The following is a 24,796-nucleotide window of genomic DNA, read 5'->3' as shown; positions in this document are numbered from 1 at the left end:
CAAGTAGTCAGGATGCTCTCGATGTTGCAGCTGTAGAACCTTTTGAGGATCTGAGGACCCATGCCAAATCCTTTTAGTTTCTTGAGGGGGAATAGGCTTTGTCGTGCCCTCTTCACGACTGTCTTGGTGTGTTTGGACCAATCTAGTTTGTTATTGATGTGGACACCAAGGAATTTGAATCTCTCAACCTGCTCCACTACAGCCCCATCGATGAAAATGGGGACGTGCTCGGTGCTCCTTTTGATGTAGTCCACAATCATCTCCTTAGTCTTGGTTACGTTGAGGGATAGGTTGTTATTCTGGCACAACCCGGACAGGTCTCTGACCTCCTCCCTATAGGATGTCTCGTCGTTGCGATACTGCTTGTTTTGTGCGTGATTTCCTGCAAGACAGGATTGTCAGTGTTCTACCATGGCCAGCAAAGAGCCCCGGATCTCAATCCCATTGAGCACGTCTGGGACCTGTTGGATTGGAGGATGAGGGCTAGGGCCATTCCCCCCAGAAATGTCCAGAAACTTGCAGGTGCCTTGGTGGAAGAGTGGGGTAACATTTCACAGCAAGAACTGGCAAATCTGGTACAGTCCATGAGGAGGAGATGCACTGCAGTAATTAATGCAGCTGGTGGCCACACCATATACTGACTGTTACTTTTGATTTTGACCCCCCCCTTTGTTCAGGGACACATTATTCAATTTCTGTTAGTCACATGTCTGTGGAACTTATTCAGTTTATGTCTCCGTTGCACTATTTTGTTATGTTCATACAAATATTTACACATGTTAAGTTTGCTGAAAATAAACGCAGTTGACAGTGAGAGGACGTTTCTTATTTTGCTGAGTTTATATACATATACAACGATACCGTACACCGTATTTATAGAGATGATTTAAGATAAATCTACAGAAAACCCTATTGAATGAAAACTCCACGAGAAAATTTGTTGGCCAGCAAGTAGGAGGGTTTTCAGCAGTTTAATGAAATGTATTCAGTGCACGGAAGGTAACCACACCTGCAGAGGGCGTTACGTGACTGAATAAGGTAAGTCTGAATTTCAATACTGAAAAGTGCATAGGAAATGCACACATTTCCTAAGTCTGAATCGGTCCTTACAGCGATGCTAGGCACATGTAATGCCTATGAAAGTAAGGCTTATCGTATCAGCCTACTATCACTACCACTTTCATTCAGATTTATCTGTAATTTCACATGTTTTCAGATTATAGAGATTTGTGTTCTCTTCAATGCAAACGCACTAAAAGCACAACAGTGCTTTGTCTGCAATAATGTGATTTCTCCTTTGCCTTTAAAAGTTGTCTCTATTAATTACTGTTAAATGTAAATGCAGCTGACCATATCCGTCAACCATCAGCTTATTATCTGACCCATCGATCTGCTGGGTGAAGGTGGGTGGGAGAACAAAGGGCCCTGATGGACATGGCTAGAGGTTTATCTCCTCTCCTCCCTGACCTGTTGTTTTCACAGCTGCTGACCCCTTGGCAGGGATAACAAAAGGTCTAATGATGGGTTAGGTGGAAGCCCAGACAGAGACTGATAACCCTCCCTGTCCAAACAAACTCACACAAAAAAAAAGACCAGCCAGCTCAACAAATAGCACAGATATGAAGCATTTTCTCCTCTGCCTTTAGCCCTTGACAAGACGGGTCATGGGTGCCTCTATAGCAGGGGTCTCCAACCCTGTTCCTGGAGAGCTACCCTCCTGTAGGTTTAGATTGAACCCCAGTTGTAACTAACCTGATTCATCTCATCAATCAGCTAATTAATAGAATAATGATCACTAGATTAGGGTTGAAGAAAACACCTACAGGATGTTAGCTCTCCAGGAACAGGGTTGGAGAGCCCTGCTCTTTAAGCACTACAGTCAGCCTATAATGTTTAATGACTATGTGTACTGTATGTGCATGATGATGTGACATTTCACCTGGGTTATAGCTATTGCCTTCAGGTTGGTTATACTGATCAAGAGGAGAATTAATTATCTAATGTTTCCCCCCCAAAAATGTACTCTTGAAAATTAAGTTACACACAAAACAAGCAAATGTGAAACCGGGGGATGAGGATTTCACATTTTACAGCATAGCACTTTGAGAGATTGCCTTATAGCCAATATAGGTTGTATTCCCTCTGAGTGATTAACTGTAATAACACTTTGTCACGCCCTGACCATAGTTATCTTTGTCTTCTTTATTATTTTGGTTAGGTCAGGGTGTGACGAGGGTGGTATGTGTGTTTTTATCTTGTCTAGGGTTTTTTGTATATCTATGGGGTTTGGTACATCTAGGTATATGTAGGTCTATGGTTCCCTGAATTGGTTCCCAATCAGAGACAGCTGTTTATCGTTGTCTCTGATTGGGGATCCTATTTAGGTTCCCATTTTCCATTTTGGTTTTGTGGGTTATTGTCTATGGTTAGTTGCATGTCAGCACTCGTTATATGTAGCGTCACGGTTGTTGGTTTGTTTAGTTCAGTGTTCTCTTTCATTAAAGAGGAATGTATTCATATCACGCTGCGCCTTGGTCTCCTCGTTATGACGAACGTGACACGCTTGTTATGGTGCAGCTTTAAACCTCTGGCCCCATGATGTAGACCAGGGATGGGCAACTGGTGGCCTGCTGGCCGACCAATATATATATATATATATATATATATATACACAGTTGAAGTCGGAAGTTTACATACACTTAGGTTTTTCAACCACTCCACAAATTTCTCGTTAACAAACTAGTTTTGGCAAGTCGGTTAGGACATCTACTTTGTGCATGACACAAGTAATTTTTCCAACAATTGTTTTACAAACAGATTATTTCACCTAAAGTTCGCTGTATCACAATTCCGGGGGGTCAAAAGTTTACATACACGAAGTTGACTGGGCCTTTAAACAGCTTGGAAAATTCCAGAAAATGATGTCATGGCTTTAGAAGCTTCTGATAGGCTAATTGACATAATTTGAGTCAATTGGAGGTGTACCTGTGGATGTATTTCAAGGCCTACCTTCCAACTCAGTGCCTCTTTGCTTGACATCATGGGAAAATCCAAAGAAATCCGACAAGACCAAGAAAATACTAATTGAGTGTATGTAAACTTCTGACCCACTGGGAATGTGATGAAGGAAATGAAAGCTGATATAAATCATTATCTCTACTATTATTCTGACATTTCACCTTCTTAAAATAAAGTGGTGATCCTAACTGACCTAAGACAGGGAATTTTTACTAGGATTAAATGTCAGGAATTGTGAAAAGCTGAGTTTAAATGTATTTGGCCAAGGTTTATGTAAACTTCTGACTTCAACTGTATGTATATATTAATCATCAGTTATCATATTAAAAACTGCAAACATTTGCCTCCAACCTGTTGGGTACTAACTTCTAAACTTGAAATATTCCTATTCATGTTACCATATTATAACTGAGGGTATGGAAATTTACTGAATAAGAAAGTTTAGATTCTGTCAGAACATGTTATTGTTAAATATCAGGTATCCTATGGAGAGGAGAAGGGCCACAGTCTGGTTTCGGTCAACAGATAAGGTAGGACAGCCGTGAGTTGGGGAGGAGTGAGAAATTTGGGCCGAGGTCAGGTCAGATGAAGTGAGACAGAACAGTCACCACTAAAGTCCTGTCTAGCAATAGAGATGTATTCTCTGTCCAGATGTGCAAGGAGGAGACTCAGCATAAGAGGAAGGTATATGTGCTTGTGTAAACATGTCTGTCTTGTACAGCTGTATGACCCAGTGGGTGAATAAACTTGGTTTGAGTTTTACTAGTCATCTGTGAGTTTTACTCTGGCAAAATGAGAATTGCTGGAAATTAACTTTAGAACAAAAATGTGTTTTCTCTTTGCTGTCACGAAAGGGGCTCCTAAAATGTTTTGCACGTGAAGTGGGGATGCCACTGCGGCCCCTCATGAGTTCTGTTTTTTTGTGGCCACCACCCCCATCAAAGTTGCCCATGATGTAGACCATTACAATTCAATAGAGAGTGTGTCTGTTTGGACAATACTTCTCCACGTGAAGCAGGGATAGATCTTTCAATAAATAATCAACCCGAGGACATCAAACAGAAACTATTACACACACTCACACACTCACTCCATTCCTCTCCACTCTGCATCATCATGCTTGCCCTATGTGCTGCGTTGCGCTCGGCAGGAGAAAGAGAGGCTCATTGTTATTCTGCGAAGGTCGCCTGATCTCAGCCAAATCTGTCTGTGCCTCGCTCTTGATTCCACATCATTTCTCTATTGTTTGGCTCAGAGAAATCCCCAAATCCCCCTACTCTGGCATCAGCTGGAAAAGCAGGAAATCTGAGAGAGTAGCCAAGCAAGCTCCTCTCCTCCTGGAATTCCTATCTAAAGCTCTAGGAAGGACTGATTGAAATGAGAGGGAGAAAGTATTTTCACCTTCCTGGTTCTTAAGGGCCAAAAGCCACAAGCAGTCGGGTATGGTTCCAATATTAGGAGAGAGAGAGTGCATGGCCATGGCCTGGTTTGTTGGTTACATGCGTCCATGTTCTCATAATACAGTCAAAATGGGGAGACTATCTCCTTGAAGAGAGAATATCTGTCCTTGAACAACCAAGGCTCATCAATAAGTGATGTCTTGTCTCTTCCTGACCATCACACTCCAGGAAGTGCTGCCTTGATTTGTATCAAGAGACACTTCTGTACAATGCCTGTGCCCGTTTCTCTCTCATTTCTTAAAAACCTTATTTGAGCCTTCACATGACGTTTATAGGATATTTCCAGACACATTTAACAAATTTATGCTGCCTGTATTGTCCAAACACCCTCTGCCTCCTTGTCCTTCAGTTTAGTTTAAAAATACATTCCAACAGTCGGGAGACAAGTGAGTGTAGCAATGATAGCAGGGCTTTTGGTCTCACTGAAATCTAATCCCATTACACAGTGCCATGTGACTGAGCCAGAATAATCACTTGAGTTAAAAGTGATTACCACTGTTCCCTCTTATCTCCCGATGAGTCTAGAGGACTTCAGCCAACAACAAGTGCTCTGCTTGCTGATGTGATGCTTGTCCAACTGGAGAACACCATATGACACCTACAAATCAAGGAAATGTCTCTAATGGTTTTCTATGGAGTGTGTAGCATAGTTTAAGATGCATGTTAGTCTAGAGGTTTTCTATTGGATGCGTGAGGCATGTATGATGCATGTTAGTCGTAGTCGGTGCACATGGGTGAGTAATTAGAGCATGTGTCCTTCTGTCATGAACATGCCCTGCATATCTTACACACAACCCCAACATGGAGTTTACATATAATATGAGAGATACATAAAAAAAAGTAGTACCACGATGTGTGAAGGAGAGCACAATTTCAAATATTTCTGATATTTGCTTGAGTTCCAATTAATCTTTACTTTTTCGATTATTGTGGTAATATTGTGATATTATACACATAACCCTTAGCCCAAATAATGTTGGCTAGTCATAAATTAATTTATTATTATTTTCATCACAACTCTAAACCCATGAAATACATACAGTACATCATTGCATTCATATTCACAGGAAAGGATCTTGTTAACTTATAAACATTTCTGTTACAGTAGGGAATGGGAGATTCCTCACCTGATTGTCAGACATGATGTAGAGAGAGTTGCGGTCCAGAGAGAAGGCCATGTCTCGGAGGATAGGACCACCTTCTGTCATCACGGTCAGGGTCTCATACTGCCCCCTGCCCTCAGGAGACCCATCCACTCGGACCTGGAGGACAGAGAGACAGACATAGGGCTGGTCAATTACATCTGTATGCTTGACAATAAAATAGTGACGGTTTTGACCAAACAAACCTATAGAGTACTGTACTCTTAGCTCAGCTTTGTAATGTTTGTCCCTACTCCAGGATTAGTTCATTATGTTACCGGTGATGGCATGTTTCTGGCTAGTTTTCAATTAAACCAGACTAAAGATTAATTTAACTTTGGCACAATCTTTTGGGGTGCATTAAAAGCATGTTTGCGGATAGGCACACACATACAAAGAGAGAATTGGATTCCCTTCCCCAACCCCTTTCTGTCCATTTTTATCCATACACATTTCCTCATTAGTAGGTGATGTCAGAAATCTGAATGACTTCATACAGTAACAGTATATTATTATCACATCTGAAAATGAAAATTGATATACCCTGAGTCTTAAAAGACAACAATAAGTTGGACAACTGAGAAAAAAAGATCCTCATTAGCTATACTATCTCCAGTTTAATGGTTGCTTAGAATTCAGCATGATAATATCAACTGGCTGATTAAACCTATGTAACTGCTGTGAAGTGGAAATGCTTTATCATATTAAGAAGATACTCATCTAAAAACAACAGAATGACAGGAGACTTTGCAGAGGGATAGACAATTAGGGGGCAGATGTAAGAAGCCCATAATAAACTACATATCCTCCATTCTGGTTATCTGGACAGTACAAATCTGCAGCACCAAGATCAGGTTGGACTGCAGCATATCTCCCTGCATGCTAGGCCAGTGCACACAGCCACTGGCAGGCCCACAACACTCTCTCAACAGACACAGCAGGAATCAATAGAAATTGATTACATGATTGGATCCCCTGGGCTCAAAAACAGCACCAATTAATCAACCCTTCCACCTTCCATTCAGCAGCCCTCTCCTAAAGGCTGGGGTCCCCACCATAAAGATAGAGGAATATAGAGAAAAACACCTCATGGACTGAGATGGGAGAATCCTACAGGCGAAATATCTTCTGTGACAAAGAGACCAAAGCCTGGCAAGCAGCCCCAGCGCTGCAGTCATTTAGGGACACGGTCAGGGGATTCTATCAGAAGGACCATTAGGATCACAGTGTCCACTCTGCTCCGTTTGTCATTTAACCAGCTCTGTCCACCATTGATTTGACACTGTCATCCCCCTAACCAGTCACTCAATAGAAAGTTGTATCCAGTAAAGCCTCTGTAACTCTTCATCTATTTTGTGGTTCCCTGCCCCCTCATCCTCTGTCTCTCTTACCACAATCCCACGCAAGGTGGAGTCAGCTTTCATTCCATTTCACACACTCTCTATTTCATTCACAGAAACCAGCGCTTGTATGAGTTCCACTTCCAAATCTGATTGGAAATAAAACCGAAATTGCCCAGAGAGATATTGTGCCAGCGGTATTAAGCTGGGCATTAGGAAGTTGACCAGGAGCAACCACAGTGAACAAGGTCCAATTTATTATCTCAGAGGAAATAGTGACTATTTGACTGGCCCAGAGTTTGATTTCAGTCCATTTATACATGAGTTTATAATCTAAAACAGGGTTGCTTGGGCTTTGGCCCTGTGGGACTACATCAGGTCCTCAATCTCTCTTAAGCCTCACAGTTCGTAATGAGAGGAGGACCGTTTAATTGGTTTTATAATGAGCCTGCTGGTAGCTGCTGAGATGTGCACAGTATCTGGAAGCTGTCCTAGTTCAGCCAGAGTTTCTGGTAGAAGTAATGTACATGATGAAAAGTGGCTAGTTTACAAAGATCAACTCATGCCTGCTACCCCATCAACCTAAGCCATGTAATAATGAAAATGTTTTGTAAATGAGTAGGAAACATCATTCAAGGTCCAGAACATATGAACAAAAACCCCCACAAATAAAGTAATTTCATGGCTCTTAGAGTATGTGCACAAAATATATTTTCTCTTCCTTTGTAGGCAGTCTGTTTTACTGAATAGGAAGGTTACTAATGCTTTGGCTAAATGCCCTTTTCTAATCTAGTGTTTCTGTTGTCTTTCTTTAAATGTCCAAACTGTAACCTAACGTTACAAGAGGAAATACAACGGTGTGTTTTCTTTCCCGATACCGACAGGGGGAGTTCATCTTAAAGGCCAACATTGGATACAAACAAGAAAGTAAAATAACCTGACAAATACGTTTTAGAATGTCATATGACCCCATATACTCTTAGTAAGGAATTAATACAATTTACCTGTTCCCTTCAAGAGCTCTTTTAGCATGGTTTGCTGCATCTCTCAGTGGTAGCGTGTTGTGATTCCATCCTTTAAAGAGATTCTCCGGTACTTTTGTATAATTTTTAGCCAGTAGTTCTGAAAGTAGCATTCATGAGCCAAAGGTGGTCCTGAAATGTGCATACTACATCACATACAGTACCAGTCAAAAGTTTGGACACCTACTCATTCAAGGGTTTTTCTTTATTTTTACTATGTTCTACACATATGGCATCATGTAGTAACCAAAAAAAGTGTTAAACAAATCAAAATATATTTTATATTTGAGATTCTTCAAAGTAGCCACCCTATGCCTTGATGACAGTTTTGCACACTGTTTGTATTCTCTCAACCAGCTTCATGAGGTAGTCACCTGGAATGCATTTCAATTAACAGGGGTGCCTTGTTAAAAGTTATTTTATGGAATTTATTTCCTTCTTAATGCGTTTGAGCCAATCAGTTGTGTTGTGACAAGGTAGGAGTGGAATACAGAAGATAGCCCTATTTGGTAAAATACCAAGTCCATATTATGGCAAGAACAGCTCAAATAAGGACAGAGAAATGACAGTCCATCATTACTTTAAGACATGAAGGTAAGTCAATGTGGAACATTTCAAGAACTTTGAACATTTGTTCAAGTGCATTCACAAAAACCATCAAGCACTATGATAAAACGGTCTCTCATGAGGACCGCCACAGGAAAGGAAGACCCAGAGTTACCTCTGCTGCAGAGGATAAGTTCATTAGAGTTAACTGCACCTCAGATTGCAGCCCAAATAAATGCTTCACAGAGTTCAAGTAACAGACACATCTCAACATCAGCTGTTCAGAGGAGACTGCATGAATCAGGCCATCATGGTTGAATTGCTGCAAAGAAACCACTACTAAAGGACACCAATAAGAAGAAAATACTTGCTTGGGCAAAGAAACACAAGTAATGGACATTAGACCGGTGGAAATCTGTCCCTTGGTCTGATGAGTCCAAATTTGAGATTTTGGTTCCAACCGCTGTGTCTTTGTGAGACGTAGAGTAGGTGAACGGATGATCTCCGCATGTGTGGTTCCCACTGTGAAGCATGGAGGAGGTGTGATGGGGTGGTGGTGCTTTACCTCCGGGCTGTGTAAGGGCTATTTTACCAAAAAGGAGAGTGATGGATTGCTGCATCAGATGATCTGGCCTCCACAATACCCCAACCTCAACCAAATTGAGATGGTTTGGGATGAATTGGACTGTAGAGTAAAGTTAAAGGAAGTTTGAAAGTTGCCAGACAGCTTCCCGGACCCACATCACAACATGTTCTTACATTTCTCTCCCTTTAAATATTGCCATATGGAATTGATTATGAGATTGTTGTGATCAATGAAGCAATTTGGGAGGGTTCTAAAAGAGGTAAACATTACTGTACATAAATGTTCCTTCTAGCTTTCCATTTCCCTGGAAGTTGGTAAGAAAGATGATCAGTTCACAGTACATGTCTTTGGCCTGCCAATCCCACTAAATGTGACCTGATGTGACTAGCATGGGCGAAGTGTGTTAAGTCTATCTATCATACCATATGGATAATAGACTTGGAGCACTCTTCAGCTAGCCTATCCATTTTAGTCTAGTATCCTTACAGTCTCCCTTATTCCTTTGCCCCAGATACAGTATGGTAGAAAGGACACTCTAGCAACAAAGATTCATAACATTTTCAAACATAACTTCTTTCTAAGAGAATAAAAATACAATGACATAAGGCCAGTACGTCTGGCAGCCTTCAGGGTTGAGTGGCTGTGTGTTTGGGCAGATTCTAACTGACAGACTGGAGAGTGGACATTGATTAGCCCATATCCATCATGACTTTGCCTGAATGCTGATGAAGCGGAGTGTGTGTCTGTCCTGCGAAGACAGGATGGTGCTGCAGTGCCTAATAAAAGGGGGACGTGTTTAGTGAGAGCCAAATAGGTGGATGTCTGTATTACAACCCTGCACTAATCAGTCAGACATGACATCACTGCTACTAAGAGAGCTGTATTGATTCCTAGCATAGAACAAGCTGTATGTTAGCAAATGCTATTACCAAACATGATTACTACTATGATGAATGCACTCTAAGTGTGTGTGTGTGTGTGTGTGTGTGTGTGTGTGTGTGTGTGTGTGTGTGTGTGTGTGTGTGTGTGTGTGTGTGTGTGTGTGTGTGTGTGTCTGTATGTGTGTGTGTGTGTGTGCTCGTCTGATAAAGAAAATAAAAACATACAGCAGTGTTGGCCCAAAGGAATAGGACATTTTCTGAATGATCCTTGAGGTTTTCCCTAAATCTCTGAAGTTAACATTCTACAGTATGCCTAGCTTCCAAGGCCCCATACCACAGTTTCTACTACGTAACCAGAGACTCCTCTAACTCACCTCAGGTGAGGTGACAGGTGATGGCGCCGATGGGTAGGGCTGCTGTCTTATCGACCCTCAACTAATCAAACTACGTATTTTGATTGTTTTTTTTGCGTTGTTCGTAATTTGTTTTGTACATAATGTTGCTGCTACCGTCTCCTATGACCGAAAAGAGCTTCTAAACATCAGAACTGGGATTTCTCACCTCAAACTGGACAAAGAGTTTTTCTTGGAGATTCGCTGGAGAAGGAAACAGAGATTGAGGCAAAAGAGGACCAGGACCTTGTGAGGACCAGGCGATGAGTGGCTAATCTGCCCTTGCCCTCCATTCTGTTAGCTAATGTTCAAGAGGTAGAAAATAAATTGGATGAACTGAAAGCACGTATATCCTACCAACAGGACATTAAAAACTGTAATATTTTATGCTTCACCGAGTCGTGGATGAACGACGACATTAAGAACATAGAGCTGGTAGGTTATACACTCTGTTGGAAAGACAGAACAGCAGCCTCTGGTAAGACACGGGGCCTATGCATTTATGTAAACAACAGTTGGTGCACGATATCTAAGGAAGTCTCAAAGTTTTTCTCGCCTGAGGTTGAGTATCTTATGATAAGCTGTAGACCATCTGTAGATCATCTGTATTTTTCGTAGCTGTCTACATACCACCACAGAGCAAGGTTGGAACTAAAACCGCACTAAATGAGCTGTATTCCGCCATAAGCAAAAAGGAAAACGCTCATCCAGAGGCGGTGATCCAAGTGGCCGGTGACTTTAACGCAGGGAAACTTAAATCAGTTTTACCGAATTTCTATCAACATGTTAAATGTGCAACCAGAGGGAAAAAATCTACACCACCTCTACTCCACACACAGACACATACAAAGCTCTCCCTCGCCCTCCATTTGTCAAATCTGACCATAACTCTATCCTCCTGATTCCTGCTTACAAGCAAAAATGTAAGCAGGAAGCACCAGTGACTCGGTCTATAAAAGAGTGGCCAGATGAAGCAGATGCTGTACTACAGGACTGTTTTGCTAGAACAGAATGGAATATGTTCCGGGATTCGTCCGATGTCATTGAGGAGTACACACATCAGTCACTGGCTTTATCAATAAGTGCATCGAGGACGTTGTCACCACAGTGACTGTACGTACATACCCCAACCAGAAGCCATGGATTACAGGCAACATTCGCACTGAGCTAAAGGGTAGAGCTGCCGCTTTGTGTGTGTGTGTGTGTGTGTTAGCGTGTGTGTATGTGTGTGTGTGTGTGTGTGTGTGTTAATGTGTGTGTGCGTGCGGGTGTCTTTGCATGCATGCTCATGGGTGTGTACTAAGTACAGCATATGTTTAAATATCCTACTGCAAGCAGAACTCAAGGGAAGCAGAGGATATAAACGTAGACATGCCATCAGTAAATGTTGTCACTTTAATGCTATGTAGATAATAATTTGTAGTGAACGGTCTATCTACTGTGAAGATTTCTGTATTGAGACTACTGTTCACAGCATGCAGTTAAATTTAGCCTCAAACATACCTTCCTTGCCAGTCGTCCTCCTGTCTGAGATTCTCTACTAATCCCTTCAATCACCAAATATCTCCTTCCGGTCCACTGTGAAGTCATGTTTTTGAAAAGCTTGAATCGTTTAGATATACTTTCGAGAGTTTCCTCAGTTGGAAACTGGCTACTTTCTGCACACGGTTAGTGTGAAACGGAGTGACTTGACACAACGCTGGCCAAACAAGATGTATCTACAAACAAAACGGAGTTAAATGGTTCCAGTCTGCCATGAAATGTTCATCCATGTATATGGGTAAGAGTAGCTACATTTTCAGATTTAAGTTTCTAATTTAGTCAGAAAGTAATTTTTATTGCAAATTAAAGTGTACTGTTAGTTAGCTAGCGAATGTTAGCTTGCTGGCTCGTTAGCTAATGTTACGTGTATGATCTATGCAGTAATATTATTAGAATCAGAAATCCATTTGCATTGCTAGTTATAGCCTATTGTTAGTTATCTAACATTGAACCTAGTTTGTTAGCTGTAGCTGCCTGCAGATTCCTAGTACAGCTATGACAATGTTTGTATTGATAGTAGTATGAGTTTGGATTATGCTGGTTCATTGTTTAGCTAGCTAGCTACCTAGCTCGCTACATGTCTAAACAAAAGAGTCCACTTCGTCCGGATAATTACATGACCCATCTAATTAGCCAGGTGTGTCTGGGGGTGATTACGGCCATCTATTGTATTTCATGAAGAATAGTGACCCATCCACTTAGCTAGATGTGGCTGTGGGGAGTTTGCATTTCCTTCACATGACCCATCAATTTAGACAAGTGTGTCAAGTAAGCGTCATCTAATAATTATAAAATACTTCTAAATTATTTTCAGCAAAAGACATGACAAAAACACACTTTTTTAACTATAGTAAATACTACAGTATTTAATTTGCATATACCCTGCCCATTCCCCTCCTCCATATCCCAATTTGTGCAACCCATAAGTGAAAAACCTACAGTACATGCCATGTGTAGACCATATATTGTATTATAGAAAAGAGCAGAAGCTCTGAACTATCCGTTCAGACCTACCTACCTATATGTTATGGAAAATGTGCTCTTTTAGTATTTCTCAATTAGGTTTCCTCAAGGAGAAAACCTCCACTGCTAGGTCAAAGATAATAAAACAAAAACACTATTGTAAATATTACAGTCCACAAAAACACTACAGTATACTACAATCTGTAAAAACACTACAATAATTGCTATAGTATATACTACAATTTTAATTTACTACAGTAGTTGTACTATAGTTAACTGTAAATACTATAGTATAGTCCCTGAAATAGTACAGTATTTACTGTAGTGAAAAAACACAACAGTGAATACTAGTATTTATACCATAGTATATTATAATATTTTTCATGTGGGTGTGGAGAAAGAATCGCCCATGCTCACCTTCTTCAGTCTGCCACTCCTGGTTCCGATAAAGGCCACGCTGTAGCCATTATAAACGTAGGAGATGACAGAGGTCAGCCTGTCTCTGGTCTCAGTATACACCGTCAGGCCAGCTACCAGCTGGGAGCCCCCAAGGGGCTGGTTGATATCCAGCCCACAGAAGTGATCATCGATAGGCACAGGCTGCAGAGAGAGATGGGGGAAGACAGGGAGAGATGGGTGAGACAGAGAGCAAGAGAATGAGAGTAAGAAATCTCAAAAAGACTGCTGTAAAAATCCTTACATATTCGCTACACACAATTACCATGGTTTTCAAGGCTGCAACTTCAAAAGTTATTGGGGCTGTTACATTTGTAAAAAATGCCAGGACAGTGTGTTTGTTGAGCAGTTTAATTGCTCATGGCAAACAGGAGAACGCCATGTGTTTTGTTACGGTTTCTGTGATTTAAATCGCTTGATCTGACATCACACAAATACACAGTCCCAGAGATGTCAGGTTTTGATTTAGCATCAGAGAGGCTCGCATGCTAAGCAGTCCTGTTACATCTAGCACAACCCACCTCAAACATCCACTAATGGCTTGTCAGACAGAATTGAAATCTTACTTTTTAGGGCAACACATTTGTACTTTAATTTCCTGCACCTCTCGAGAGTATCTATTCTGCTTTCTTCTGCACTGGAACAGATGGATTCCATGGGTAAGAGGCAGTATATGACTATTAGCAAAATAGGATCTTGGAGGCAATGGTGGAATCAAAGTGGTTGGGTGAGAGTTGCTGAATAACAACCTTGATGGATGTCCTTGTTACCGTTTTCTGAACGCTGACAGCCTCATATCATACAGAGTTACAGTCACAAATGGAAAGAGAGAGAGTGAGAGAGAAAGAGAGAGAGAGAGAGCCTGAGCCTCTAAATGGAATCAAAGCGACATACAAAACTCCTGTGATTAGCATTGTACATTCATCTCCCCCACTTACTCTGCTGCTCTTTTGGAATATAGAAACGGTGAATGGGATTCTTCAGCGGGATTCTGGCTACTGTTAGTGTAATCAAGGCTGTGGGGTAATCAAAGAGCTTCAAAAAATACATTCTCCTGTCAGCTCCACTGTCTGAATAATGTGTATGTATGCCACATCAGAGGAGCCAATGCTGGTTGGCCCCAGGCTAGCTGCATGTTAATGAAGGGACTGGATGCAGAGCCCTCTTCAGGGGTTTAGCTACAGGTACCTACCGCCTTGGTGCACTGCACGTCCTTTCCCAGCAGCCAGTGCAATTCCAGGTTGCCCTCTCCCTGGTAGCAGGACTGCAGGCGCTCTTTAATGCGGGTGTTGATGTCTCGGATGGTAAAGATGCACAGGGCGGAGTTGTCCAGAGGCTCGTGGTACTGCTTCTGACCCTTGGTGAACACAGCAAAGAGGATGTCATCCTGGGCACTGATGTTCAAGGACCTGGCCAATACCTTCCCTGCCTTAGACAGGTGGGCAGCCTGTAGGAGGCGATACTCCTCTCCCTTGTGTACACAGCCCACTGGCAAAGACACATAAGAGTGGAACTTTGTGTCCCCTTTGCAGAGGCGTATGATGCGGGTTGTGTAGAACAGATCACCAGGGGAACTGCCAGCTGGCATCCCATTCTCTGGGGTCTCTGGCTGCACGGTCAGGAAGTAGACAAAGTTCCCACTGGCGAAGCCATAGATGTAGTAGATGTCAAAGCGCGGGACCAGAGCTAGTGTGTCAGAGGGGATCTTAATGAGAGAGGAGACAAAGTCTGTGTGGAGCTCGTAGTCCAGCATGGCAGAGGACTCTGGGTCGCGGGGCAGCTTACGGCTGGAGATGGTGGGAAAATAGTCCTGCTTCCCACCCACAGCCGTGCCGATGAACAGGGTGCCGCCCTGGCCCTGCGAGGAGGGCACGATGACACCATACATGGTGCCTGTCTGGTTGACACTGGAGAGGTAATGCTCTTTCTTGTGAGTGGGCTCTACCAGGATAAACAGGTCGTCCTGTCGCATCAGCTTGCAGACTCCCTGGTAGAGGCTGCCACAGGCCAGCAGGCGGTTGTGGAAGTAGTCTATGAGCAACAGTTTGTTAATGTTGTCAGTGGATGCCAAGGGCTCTGAGCAGGGCTGCACTATAAGAGGAGGGTAGCAGGCGTTGTTGTCATACTCAGGACCTGTGTCGTGGGAGACCAGAAGTGTCAGGTTGGCAGACAGCTTGTAGATCCGGTTCACAGCACCAACATAGAGAACACCAGTGGTCTTGTGCACTGTCAGGTGGTTCAGGGTCCACTCTCTCCTCTCTGACTGGAAATTGTTGACGGAATGACCTTGTCCCATTGCTAGGGAGATGGACATCATGACCAACAGCCACCACGTCAGGGGCCATGACTGCTCCTTAGTGCAGCGGCAGTAAGTGCATCCTATATCCAAACACGTCCCCATCCCCATAGGACTTCTAAGAGATGGCAAGTCCAGGCAAAATGTCTAGTGCTGTAGGGCAGGAATGAACAAGGCTGTACTCTAGTTGATATCCTCAACAATGGTCTTCACATCATCCTGAAATAGAAGATAAATAAACCGAACATGTTATAATAAACCTTTCATAAACCTTTAGCAAGGACTCATTAAACAGGGTTTTATTCATAAAACATTTTGATTAAAATAATTATATGAATAACCTCCTTCCAATTTCACAAGGGTGACATTTTACAATGACAAGAGTTTTCCATTATAAAAGACAGGACTAAGAGATACAGGCCAGAGACAGCACAGAATCACACTGAAAAATAGCATCTTGAAACTGTTTCACCCTTGTTCTTCTGCTCTGCTTTCTCAGACACAACATACATCAGTGGAACATGGAATTGCAGTAATCACTTCACAGTGTAGACCTCTATCCCACTGCAATCAAGTTCTCTCTGCTTCCCCTATCTGCAGGGGCTCATTCTCTCTGTGAGGTGTTCTCTCTGCTTTCCCTATCTGCAGGGGCTCATTCTCTCTGTGAGGTGTTATCTCTGCTTCCCCTATCTGCAGGGGCTCATTCTCTCTGTGAGGTGTTCTCTCTGCTTCCCCTATCTGCAGGATCCAAATGCATTATTATGCTTCCATGTATCCAGTTCCCTGTTTTCTTTACTCCCCTCCCTCTTGTTCTCCTAAATAGTCGAATCCTCCAGGAATTAGTCACTCTCTCCAGCGCGGCAGACATTCCTAAATTAAATCAGGCCTTTTCCAGGGATGGCGAGAATCATTAGGGATTCAAAGTCAGGCAGCATCAACCCTTTCGTTTCCTCGGTTAATTTCATTAGCATAGTTTATGTAGATGTTTCAACCAGGAGACAAACAATGACTCTAGAATATTGCATGGAATGCATGGGATGGATGGATGAGTGGATGGATGGATGAGTAGATTGATGGATGGATTAGAGAAAGGAGAGTGAAAGCCTTGAAAAATCATGTTATGTATGACTTTCTTTATTTTCACAATCTACTGATCATCATGTGTTTTATGCTTTAGTTTGAGTTCACATCTGTCTAAATTAAAACATTTCTCACATTGATTAGTCAAGATAACCTGGTTAGTCACTTTGGACCTGGAGGAACAAATGGCACGTTTATCAGGCATCCTGTTTATATGATTCCTTATTAATCTAGGGTAGGGAACATTGATCAGAGATGAGGGAGAACTGGTGGCTTCATACTTGCACTCACTTCATCCCAGTCCATTATAGTAGTAATAAAAGTGCTATGCGCGAAGGAAAGGACTGTAAATTAGGAGTCCACATCTGCCTGCACTGCACCCGCTCCTTTCGTCTAAGTCCCAGCAACTCTGGAGGCTTAGCCAAGCTGGCTCTCTAAGGCTGTGGAGCCCCCACAAGCCACACACTCTGTCCTGTCTGATTCCAGACCAACAGCTCTCTACTGTAGCCTCTTTGCTTCACAAACCATTCATCTTCCCAGTGAAATGGTACGGAAGCATTTGGCCAGCTCAAAGCCTTTAGCTTGGAAAGAATTGCTTTCACGGTCCTAGGTCCCCTTAAGATAGGAAAATAGATTATTTATCTCAATGAGAGGTCCTGGTTAGAGTAAAGGTTAAATATAAAAGGTAATGTGTGTCCTAGAATTGGACAGAAGTGGCCATGGCTGCACTCCATTGCTAACTACTAACAGTATGTCTGGCAGTGTATGTTGTGTATGAGCCAAGGAAGGGGAGGAAAGACAGGACTGGAGGATTGACACAGTGGTGTCTGGGATCTCTCCAACTCCACTCGTGTCTCGTCTCCATCTGTCCCTGCCTCAAAGACATCAGGGGAGAAATCACTGGAGTGTTCCTTTTTCCTCTGGTCCCTTTGGCAGACAGACACACTTTGTGTATTCTCTCCCTGTTCTAAAAAACATACAACACATACCACCTTTGCCACCGGTGCTGAAAGAAATCCTAGGGGAAACACTTTACTGGCACCGACATTGCTGCCCTGTTCTGTTGCCATCCTTTCATCATGGAGTTCTTTGGTGGTTATACATGTCAGTTACAAATCTAAATGTTACAAGGAAAATATCAAAACTCTATATCCAGATAAATAAATAACATGTCACTGCACTGGCAAGCTGTGCTATGCAGGATACACATAAAAGGTCAATCCTGTGGCTCCTGGGAGGGAGAGCAACCGGTGCTGACTGGAGATAGCTGCCTAGCAGAGCTTTAGCTACTAGCAGAGCCTTAGCTACCAGCAGAGCCTTGGCTACCAGAAGAGCCTTGGCTACCAGCAGAGCCTTGGCTACCAGCAGAGCATTGGCTACCAGCAGAGCATTGGCTACCAGCAGAGCCTTGGCTACCAGCAGAGCCTTGGCTACCAGCAGAGCCTTGGCTACTAGCAGAGCCTTGGCTACTAGCAGAGCCTTAGCTACTATCAGAGCCTTAGCTACTAACAGAACCTTGGCTACTAGCAGAGCCTTAGCTACTATCAGAGCCTTAGCTACTAGCAGAACATTAGCTACTAGCAGAGCCTTGGCTACCAGCAGAGCCTTGGCTACTAGCAGAGCCTTAGCTACTAGCAGAACATTAGCTACTAGCAGAGCCTTAGCTACCAGCAGAGCCTTAGCTACTAGCAGAGCCTTGGCTACCGTAGCTCTACCAAGCATTCCCTCTCCTTTGATTTGAATAAAGATATCACATGTCCTTCTCCTGACAATCTCTCTCTCACATCTGCAGTAACTAGACACCCCTTATCTAGTTTATATGCTAATATAATAACATGTTTTATTCAATTGGCCTTTGTAGTGAAACATTATGAATAGTCATTATGAATAGTCTTAGCCTATCTCCGGGCCCTGTTACATGATTCTCACACAGGTGTGAGCTGTAGCTCTGTTTTATGAAGGCTTCAGGGTAATCTGTCTTGACTCTATGCAGCATTTAATTGTTGTACATGCAGAAAATGAATTCCATTAACAGGTTGCCCAAGCAAATGGATTGTCACAAATCATTTTTGCCCCCCAGAAGTGCATCGCATTTCAAACACTATATTAAGCTCCCAGTTTACAATATCATGGGAGACCACCTTGAGTTGCTGTGTTCAGTGGTTTGGGAAAGCCATTATGTTATTGTAAATTATTCCAATCCAAATCATATGACCAACTTCAGTGTTATGAACCTCAACATCATTTGCATTAAGATCTTAGTTGCGCCTCAAGTATTATGTCTGTGTCTGTGCAAAATATGTAATCCCTCAATTTTAATTGAAACCGTAAAGCTAAGGACAAATATTATAGAAACGACAAGGTGCAGCATAGTTCCTCAATACAGAGACCAACAGAGGTGAATTCAGTGTTGTGAAGATCAAGCCAAACCTTCTATAGAGAATAACAAGGTGGGCCAGAAGCAGGAAGTAACAGCAGTCTATCCATTTATTTTCTGCTGGATTCAGTCATGTTTGAGGCGTGCCATGCAGTCACACTGCTCTGTGTTTACCCTGGATTATAGGGACAGCTCCTTGCTGGCTACAGCCCTCCCTGCGGAATACACTGCCTTGCCAGTCAGACACACTCCTGCCAACCCCAGCCTTAGCCCCAGACATGACTCATTCACACACACTCATTGAAAAACATGCTCAGGCCTCTGGGGATGCCAGGCTAGGGTGGAGGGCACCAATCTGAGTCAAAATGCCATGCCATGCCACCATGTTTAATTCGACCTTAAGACCTCCACCAAGGGCTGTGCCTATGTTTTCAGCCTTCATTGGAGTACATTGGCACGGCATTCTGGTATAAACTCTGCAGTGTGTTATTATGTGTGATTCATTGGAGGGTAACCGTCTGTGACCATACATAAACATGATTTTAAATGATCACAGAAATATGTCTCCTTCTTTCCCTCTGTGCACTTTATGCACAGTGCGTATTGTGCTTTATATCTCAGGAATGTGTTCCATTTGCAGCAGCCTCTGAGGCTTGTGCTGGGCCCAGGCTGATAACGTGTGAGAGGATTGGAAACAGTCAACACCCTGTGACACCATCTTTCAGGCTGCAGGACAGACACAGTGCTCTCACACTGAGGCAACAATAGAGTTGTGTCCTTTCATCAGATGTGATGAAAACTGTGTCCCTTGTGGCCATGTCTGATCAGGCTGGACAAGACAGAGTATTAACACAGTATGGAGGCACAAGGACAGGACTGGATGTGATCTAGTTATAGCAAACCTACAGAGCATTGCTGTACATCTGTGTTCCCCAATCCTAGGTTTTAGGGTGGAATATGAGGGGTTTTGACAATTGAGAGAAAAATTACATATTTACCTGAATTATTTGATATGAATTGATAACCATTAATTTTTAACTAATAGTAAGACATTTCTGTCCTGCTAGTGTCTGTGTTTTTATGGTCTCTACTCTAGTTCCCTCTAGCTAATCTGAGCGTATGGTCACTAGAGATGGCTTGAGCTGACAAATGAGTTAAAGACTGTGTTTCATAGACAAGAATGTGTTTTACTAGAGATAGTTTAGGAGTAGAACAATCCCTAATTGTCTCAAAATCATCCTTGCATCTGGGAAACTAAGCCAGGGTGGGGTTAAGGCAGATACCGACAGGATGAACCCAGAGTGGCTTCTGGTGCCCAAATCTGCATGGGAGGGGTGGAACCAACCATGACTAAGCATTCTTAGTGTCAGCTATATAAAGAACTCTGCATTTGTGTAAAGGTTAGGTTACTCGGTCCAACACTCAAGGGTGTTGGGTGGACCAGCCTCCTTATTGCAATAATTAATTGATATTGAATAAAGATGATTGTTTGAAGAAATGACTAAATTTCACTTGATTAGAATATTCCACCACACAAAACCTTTACAAATCCATATAACCATAAAGACATCTTCATCCCTTCTAGAGCTTATGTCGATGCATTATGTGCAGTATATTGTCATGTCCCCACATCTGGGTCAGTCTGCACAATGCGACACTGCGGAAATGTCTCATGCCCCTCAAAATGGCAATCATTTAATCATGGGCTAAATCACAAAGCCTGACGGGATACCTTTGTCTTGGGGTCCGCAAATCCACGAGGACGAGTCATAGGGGGAGGGCGAAATTGTAAGCATTACACATGAATGAACTGGGAGGACGCCAGCCCCAACAGAACTTGACTTCCAAATGAATAAATGAAGGCAATTAGTAGATCTGTTTACAATGATGCAGAGACAGAAGTAGGTCATACATGTTGGAGATGGGGGGGCAGAGCGAGCCAGAGAGCCAGAGCTGGAGGCTGACACTGGTAGCTACAGTGAGGGGTAGAGGAATTAGGACATGAAAATGCCATCTTTAATAACGATGACTTTTAAATTAATGTCAGATTTAATCACGAGGGACCTGTGAGGTTTACGGTAAAATAAATGTTTTGTGATCACTCCTCTGTGTCTTATTTGTGTTCTCATTGGAGGGCCAGGCCCCGGGCTATGGATTCTGCTTTTATTGGTCTTCTTACTAACCCACATTCAGCCCTATAATGGCTATAATGACATATGGATGTTCATTTGAAACACACGATACTGTGATTATTGGACAGGCCTACAAGCAGTGAATTCGACCAGATTTAGTGACCATTTTCCTCTTCAAATCAATTCAGGTGTCACGACTTCCGCCGAGGTCGGCTCCTCTCCTTGTTCGTGCGGCTTTCGGCGGTCGACGTCACCAGCTTTCTAGCCATCGCCACTCCATTTTTCATTCTTCCATTTGTTTTGTCTTGTTCCCTGCACACCTGGTTTTCATTCCCTAATCACACTGCATGTATTTATTCCTCTGTTCCCCTCCATGTCTTAGTGTGAAATTGTTTGTTATGTGGTTATTGTGACGTGCCAGGCTGTTTCCATGTTTGTGCACGTTGTATGTTCATTTGGTACATTAGCTTTGGTGAGTGTATTTTCGCGCTATTTCCTTTTTCTGGAGGTTTTGACCCAGTTTGTTCACTCCAGCCTGAATAAAGTGTGCGCCTGTTCACAACACTCTGCTCTCCTGCACCTGACACCAGTACACACACCCTTGACATCAGGCTATTCCTCATTTTAGTTGATATAATCTTTTGTTGGATTGTTTGATGTTATGAGTAAAATAAGAATTCAATGTATTTTATATCAATTGTATTGTTTAGTGAACAATTCTCAGACTGCTAGCTTTAGAGACCAAGCATTAAAAACCATAAAACATCACTCAATCAATCCAAAAATATTACGGTTGTAAAAACCACAGGGTCGTGAACCAAGCTAGGGGAAAGGAATCTCTTCAAGCATATTGTCAAAACACAATCAGTGACCTCTGACAATGATTGGCATTATGCACAGCAGTAAAACTTAAATTGCTGCAACACTGCAGAATTCTGAGTCCTCATGGAAATATAGAGCTTCCCAGTCAGATTCACTCATCAATTCCCTTCCCTGGGCTCTGTCTTCAGTACATTTCACTGTGGATCTCTACTGACTAATGGTGACCTGAAACAGGCTCTTTGAATCAGCGAGTGCTCATGTTGCATGAATGATGAGAATCAAAGAGGAAAGTCAAAGTGACCTCCAGCATTCTGATGAAAACCTGTGCAGCCCAAGTGCAATACCAGGTCTTCTATAATTCAACATTCAGTGAAAGACAGAGCAAGTCTGTATGCTGCTAAATCACCCCCATCGGTAATGACATTTAAGGGACTTAAAAAAGAACAAGGGAAAGAGCAAGGCTACGAGTGCACTGTTGGCATGACAGCTGAGGGGACTAGGGAATAAGGCTAATGAAATACGAGCTCTCTTCCCCAGTGGGGTTTGGGCAGGGACAAGGAACATCTATAGAGTTCTGTTTGGATATGCTCTCTCACTGTTCCCGTAGATTACCAGCTAGTTACAACATTAGTCTATTCCTGCCTTGAGTGTATTTTTTTAAATACAGCTTACGACATCCTACATTTATTGTAACTGTCCCTGTAGATCAGCTATATTCATCTCAGTCAGTTACAGTATGACTGGGTGTGTAGTATGCTATACTGTGTAAGCTTTGATGGCATCAATCATTCAGGATAGAAAAGTCAAACATAGTAGTGAAAGATGTTGCTCTCTGAAATGATAGACAGTAGACTTCAATATACAAAGTGCACTTCCATGTACAATGGAAAGAACATATGAAGCGGCAAATTCGCACACACCCTTATATGGACACGCACACAAAGCCAACAACAACTGATTCAGAACAAGCCTGTATGTTTCCTCAGCTTCCCTCTACTGGCCCATATGGCTGTGTAGGGATCAGGATGCCAAGGTTGGAGGTAGCTGGCACAAAAAATTGCGATCAAAGAAATGACAACGCAAAGAGAGCATCTGCTACCTTCACTGCTGACAAATCACTGGGAGCCCAGAAAGAAACAGGAAAAAGAAGAGACAATACATGGTGTCTACTATTCACAACTTCACCCCTGGAGACTATAGTGCACCGGCAGCACCCATTCCTCATTTAATCCCCAGTGTAAATAAGATCAAGGAGGTGGGACACAGCCAGAGCCCTGCAAATAAAAGGATCTGCTCATACAGCTTAGCTTCTTCCATCCTGCCCCTAACTTTAACCTACATTGAAACTCTGCACTAATGCCCGAGTCAGTGGCACGGTACAGGGAATAAAAACATAGAGACTGACTAACTTACTGCACAAATCATGTTCCCCTAAATACTTAATTGCTTCCTCCTCACATTACATGTTTGACCCTGCCAAGTCCCCTCCTATAGAGTACTATATGTCTTTATCTCTGCTCTTATCTCTTAGTTCTCAACCCTGCTCATCTATTCAATGTCCCGTCATTACCTCATAGGTCTCTAGAAGAACAAGCATTTAGCTACACTCACATTAACATCTGCTAACCATGTGTAAGTGACGGATAACATTGGATTTGATTTCTCTCACCAATGAATCTGTGGCTCTCGCCTATTGTCTAAAAAGCTCAACCATTTACACTAGCACAATGCCATCTCACAAAGTGCCAGGGATTGCAAATCAACATGGAAGTAGCCTGTAGGAGAACATCCAGTACAACAGCACTGTGACAGCAGCATTTACATTGAAAATAGAGATAACAATCTGGAGGCGCTGTGCCATATTGCATGCAGTGTACTGCCAATGGTACCACCTGGCAAGTGAGCTCACTGTATGCCTCCACCTGTATCTCTCCTCTGACACTTTCCACTAAACGCTCTACACTTTGAATAGACATGTACAGTCTTTTTACCTCTATGCTGGCTTTCAGACACCACTAAATAATCAGGTACTTGATGGAGGACGGAGGAGAGAAGAAAACAGCTACAGGCCATGTTTGTTCATTTGGGGGATTGTATTTATCTTTCTCACTCTCATATTCTCACTCTTTCTTTCTCTGTCTGTCTTTGTGACGATCCCTCTTTCACATACGCAAAAGTATGTACACTCGCTCATTCATACAGTACATACATATGTACATACATACATACACACTAGCCAACATGAGGGCCCTCCTCCCCTTCCTCCTCAGGCTATAGCATCTGAGCTGTCGTGTTTCATCAGTTTCTCCGTGGGCAACGGGAGGGGTCTCCAGCTCTGGGTAGTGAGCTGATGTGCAGTCACACACCGTGTAATTGTCTTACAAACACTAATTTGCCTGACTTACCACTGCAAATAGAGTGCAGGGCATTGCCGCTGACCCACATTGCTCCTGATGATGTTTGGATCACACAACAACCATATTTAATATCAACATTTGATCAGGCTAGTACTCCACACTAAAATAACATAATGTGAGTTTATCTATAATCATTTTAAAAAGGTTGAATCATGACACCTCGGTAAAGAACACACTAGCCAGTGTTGCAATGTTAAATCAAAAAATATGAAGAGATCTCATGACTGATGAGAGGCAATGAAAACAGGGTCAGTAGATTAGAGAAAGTTATGCTGCAGGAAATAGCCCTCTTTTTACCATTGCAAAGAATGATATGGAGATACA

The 24,796-nt window shown here is 42.6% G+C and overlaps 1 protein-coding gene across 2 annotated transcripts in view; it reads right to left on the bottom strand.

Annotated features, from left to right (window-relative positions):
- LOC110494461 (plexin-A2) overlaps positions 1–24,796 on the bottom strand; it is a 66,736-nt gene that overhangs the window by 33,507 nt on the left and 8,433 nt on the right. For both annotated transcript variants that reach the window (XM_036950522.2, XM_090205926.1), the window contains exons 2-4: positions 14,541–15,863; positions 13,310–13,492; positions 5,606–5,740 (exon numbers count right to left, since the gene is read on the bottom strand). In XM_036950522.2, coding sequence (XP_036806417.1) covers positions 5,606–5,740; positions 13,310–13,492; positions 14,541–15,755 — 1,533 coding nt within the window. In that variant the 5' untranslated portion in view covers positions 15,756–15,863. The remainder of the gene's footprint in view (positions 1–5,605; positions 5,741–13,309; positions 13,493–14,540; positions 15,864–24,796) is intronic.

Source organism: Oncorhynchus mykiss, chromosome 17 (assembly GCF_057628025.1).
Source record: "Oncorhynchus mykiss isolate SJ-2025 chromosome 17, ASM5762802v1, whole genome shotgun sequence".
Taxonomy (NCBI): domain Eukaryota; kingdom Metazoa; phylum Chordata; class Actinopteri; order Salmoniformes; family Salmonidae; genus Oncorhynchus; species Oncorhynchus mykiss.
Note: the sequence above shows the minus strand (reverse complement) of the source record. Positions and strands in the feature narration are given on the sequence as shown.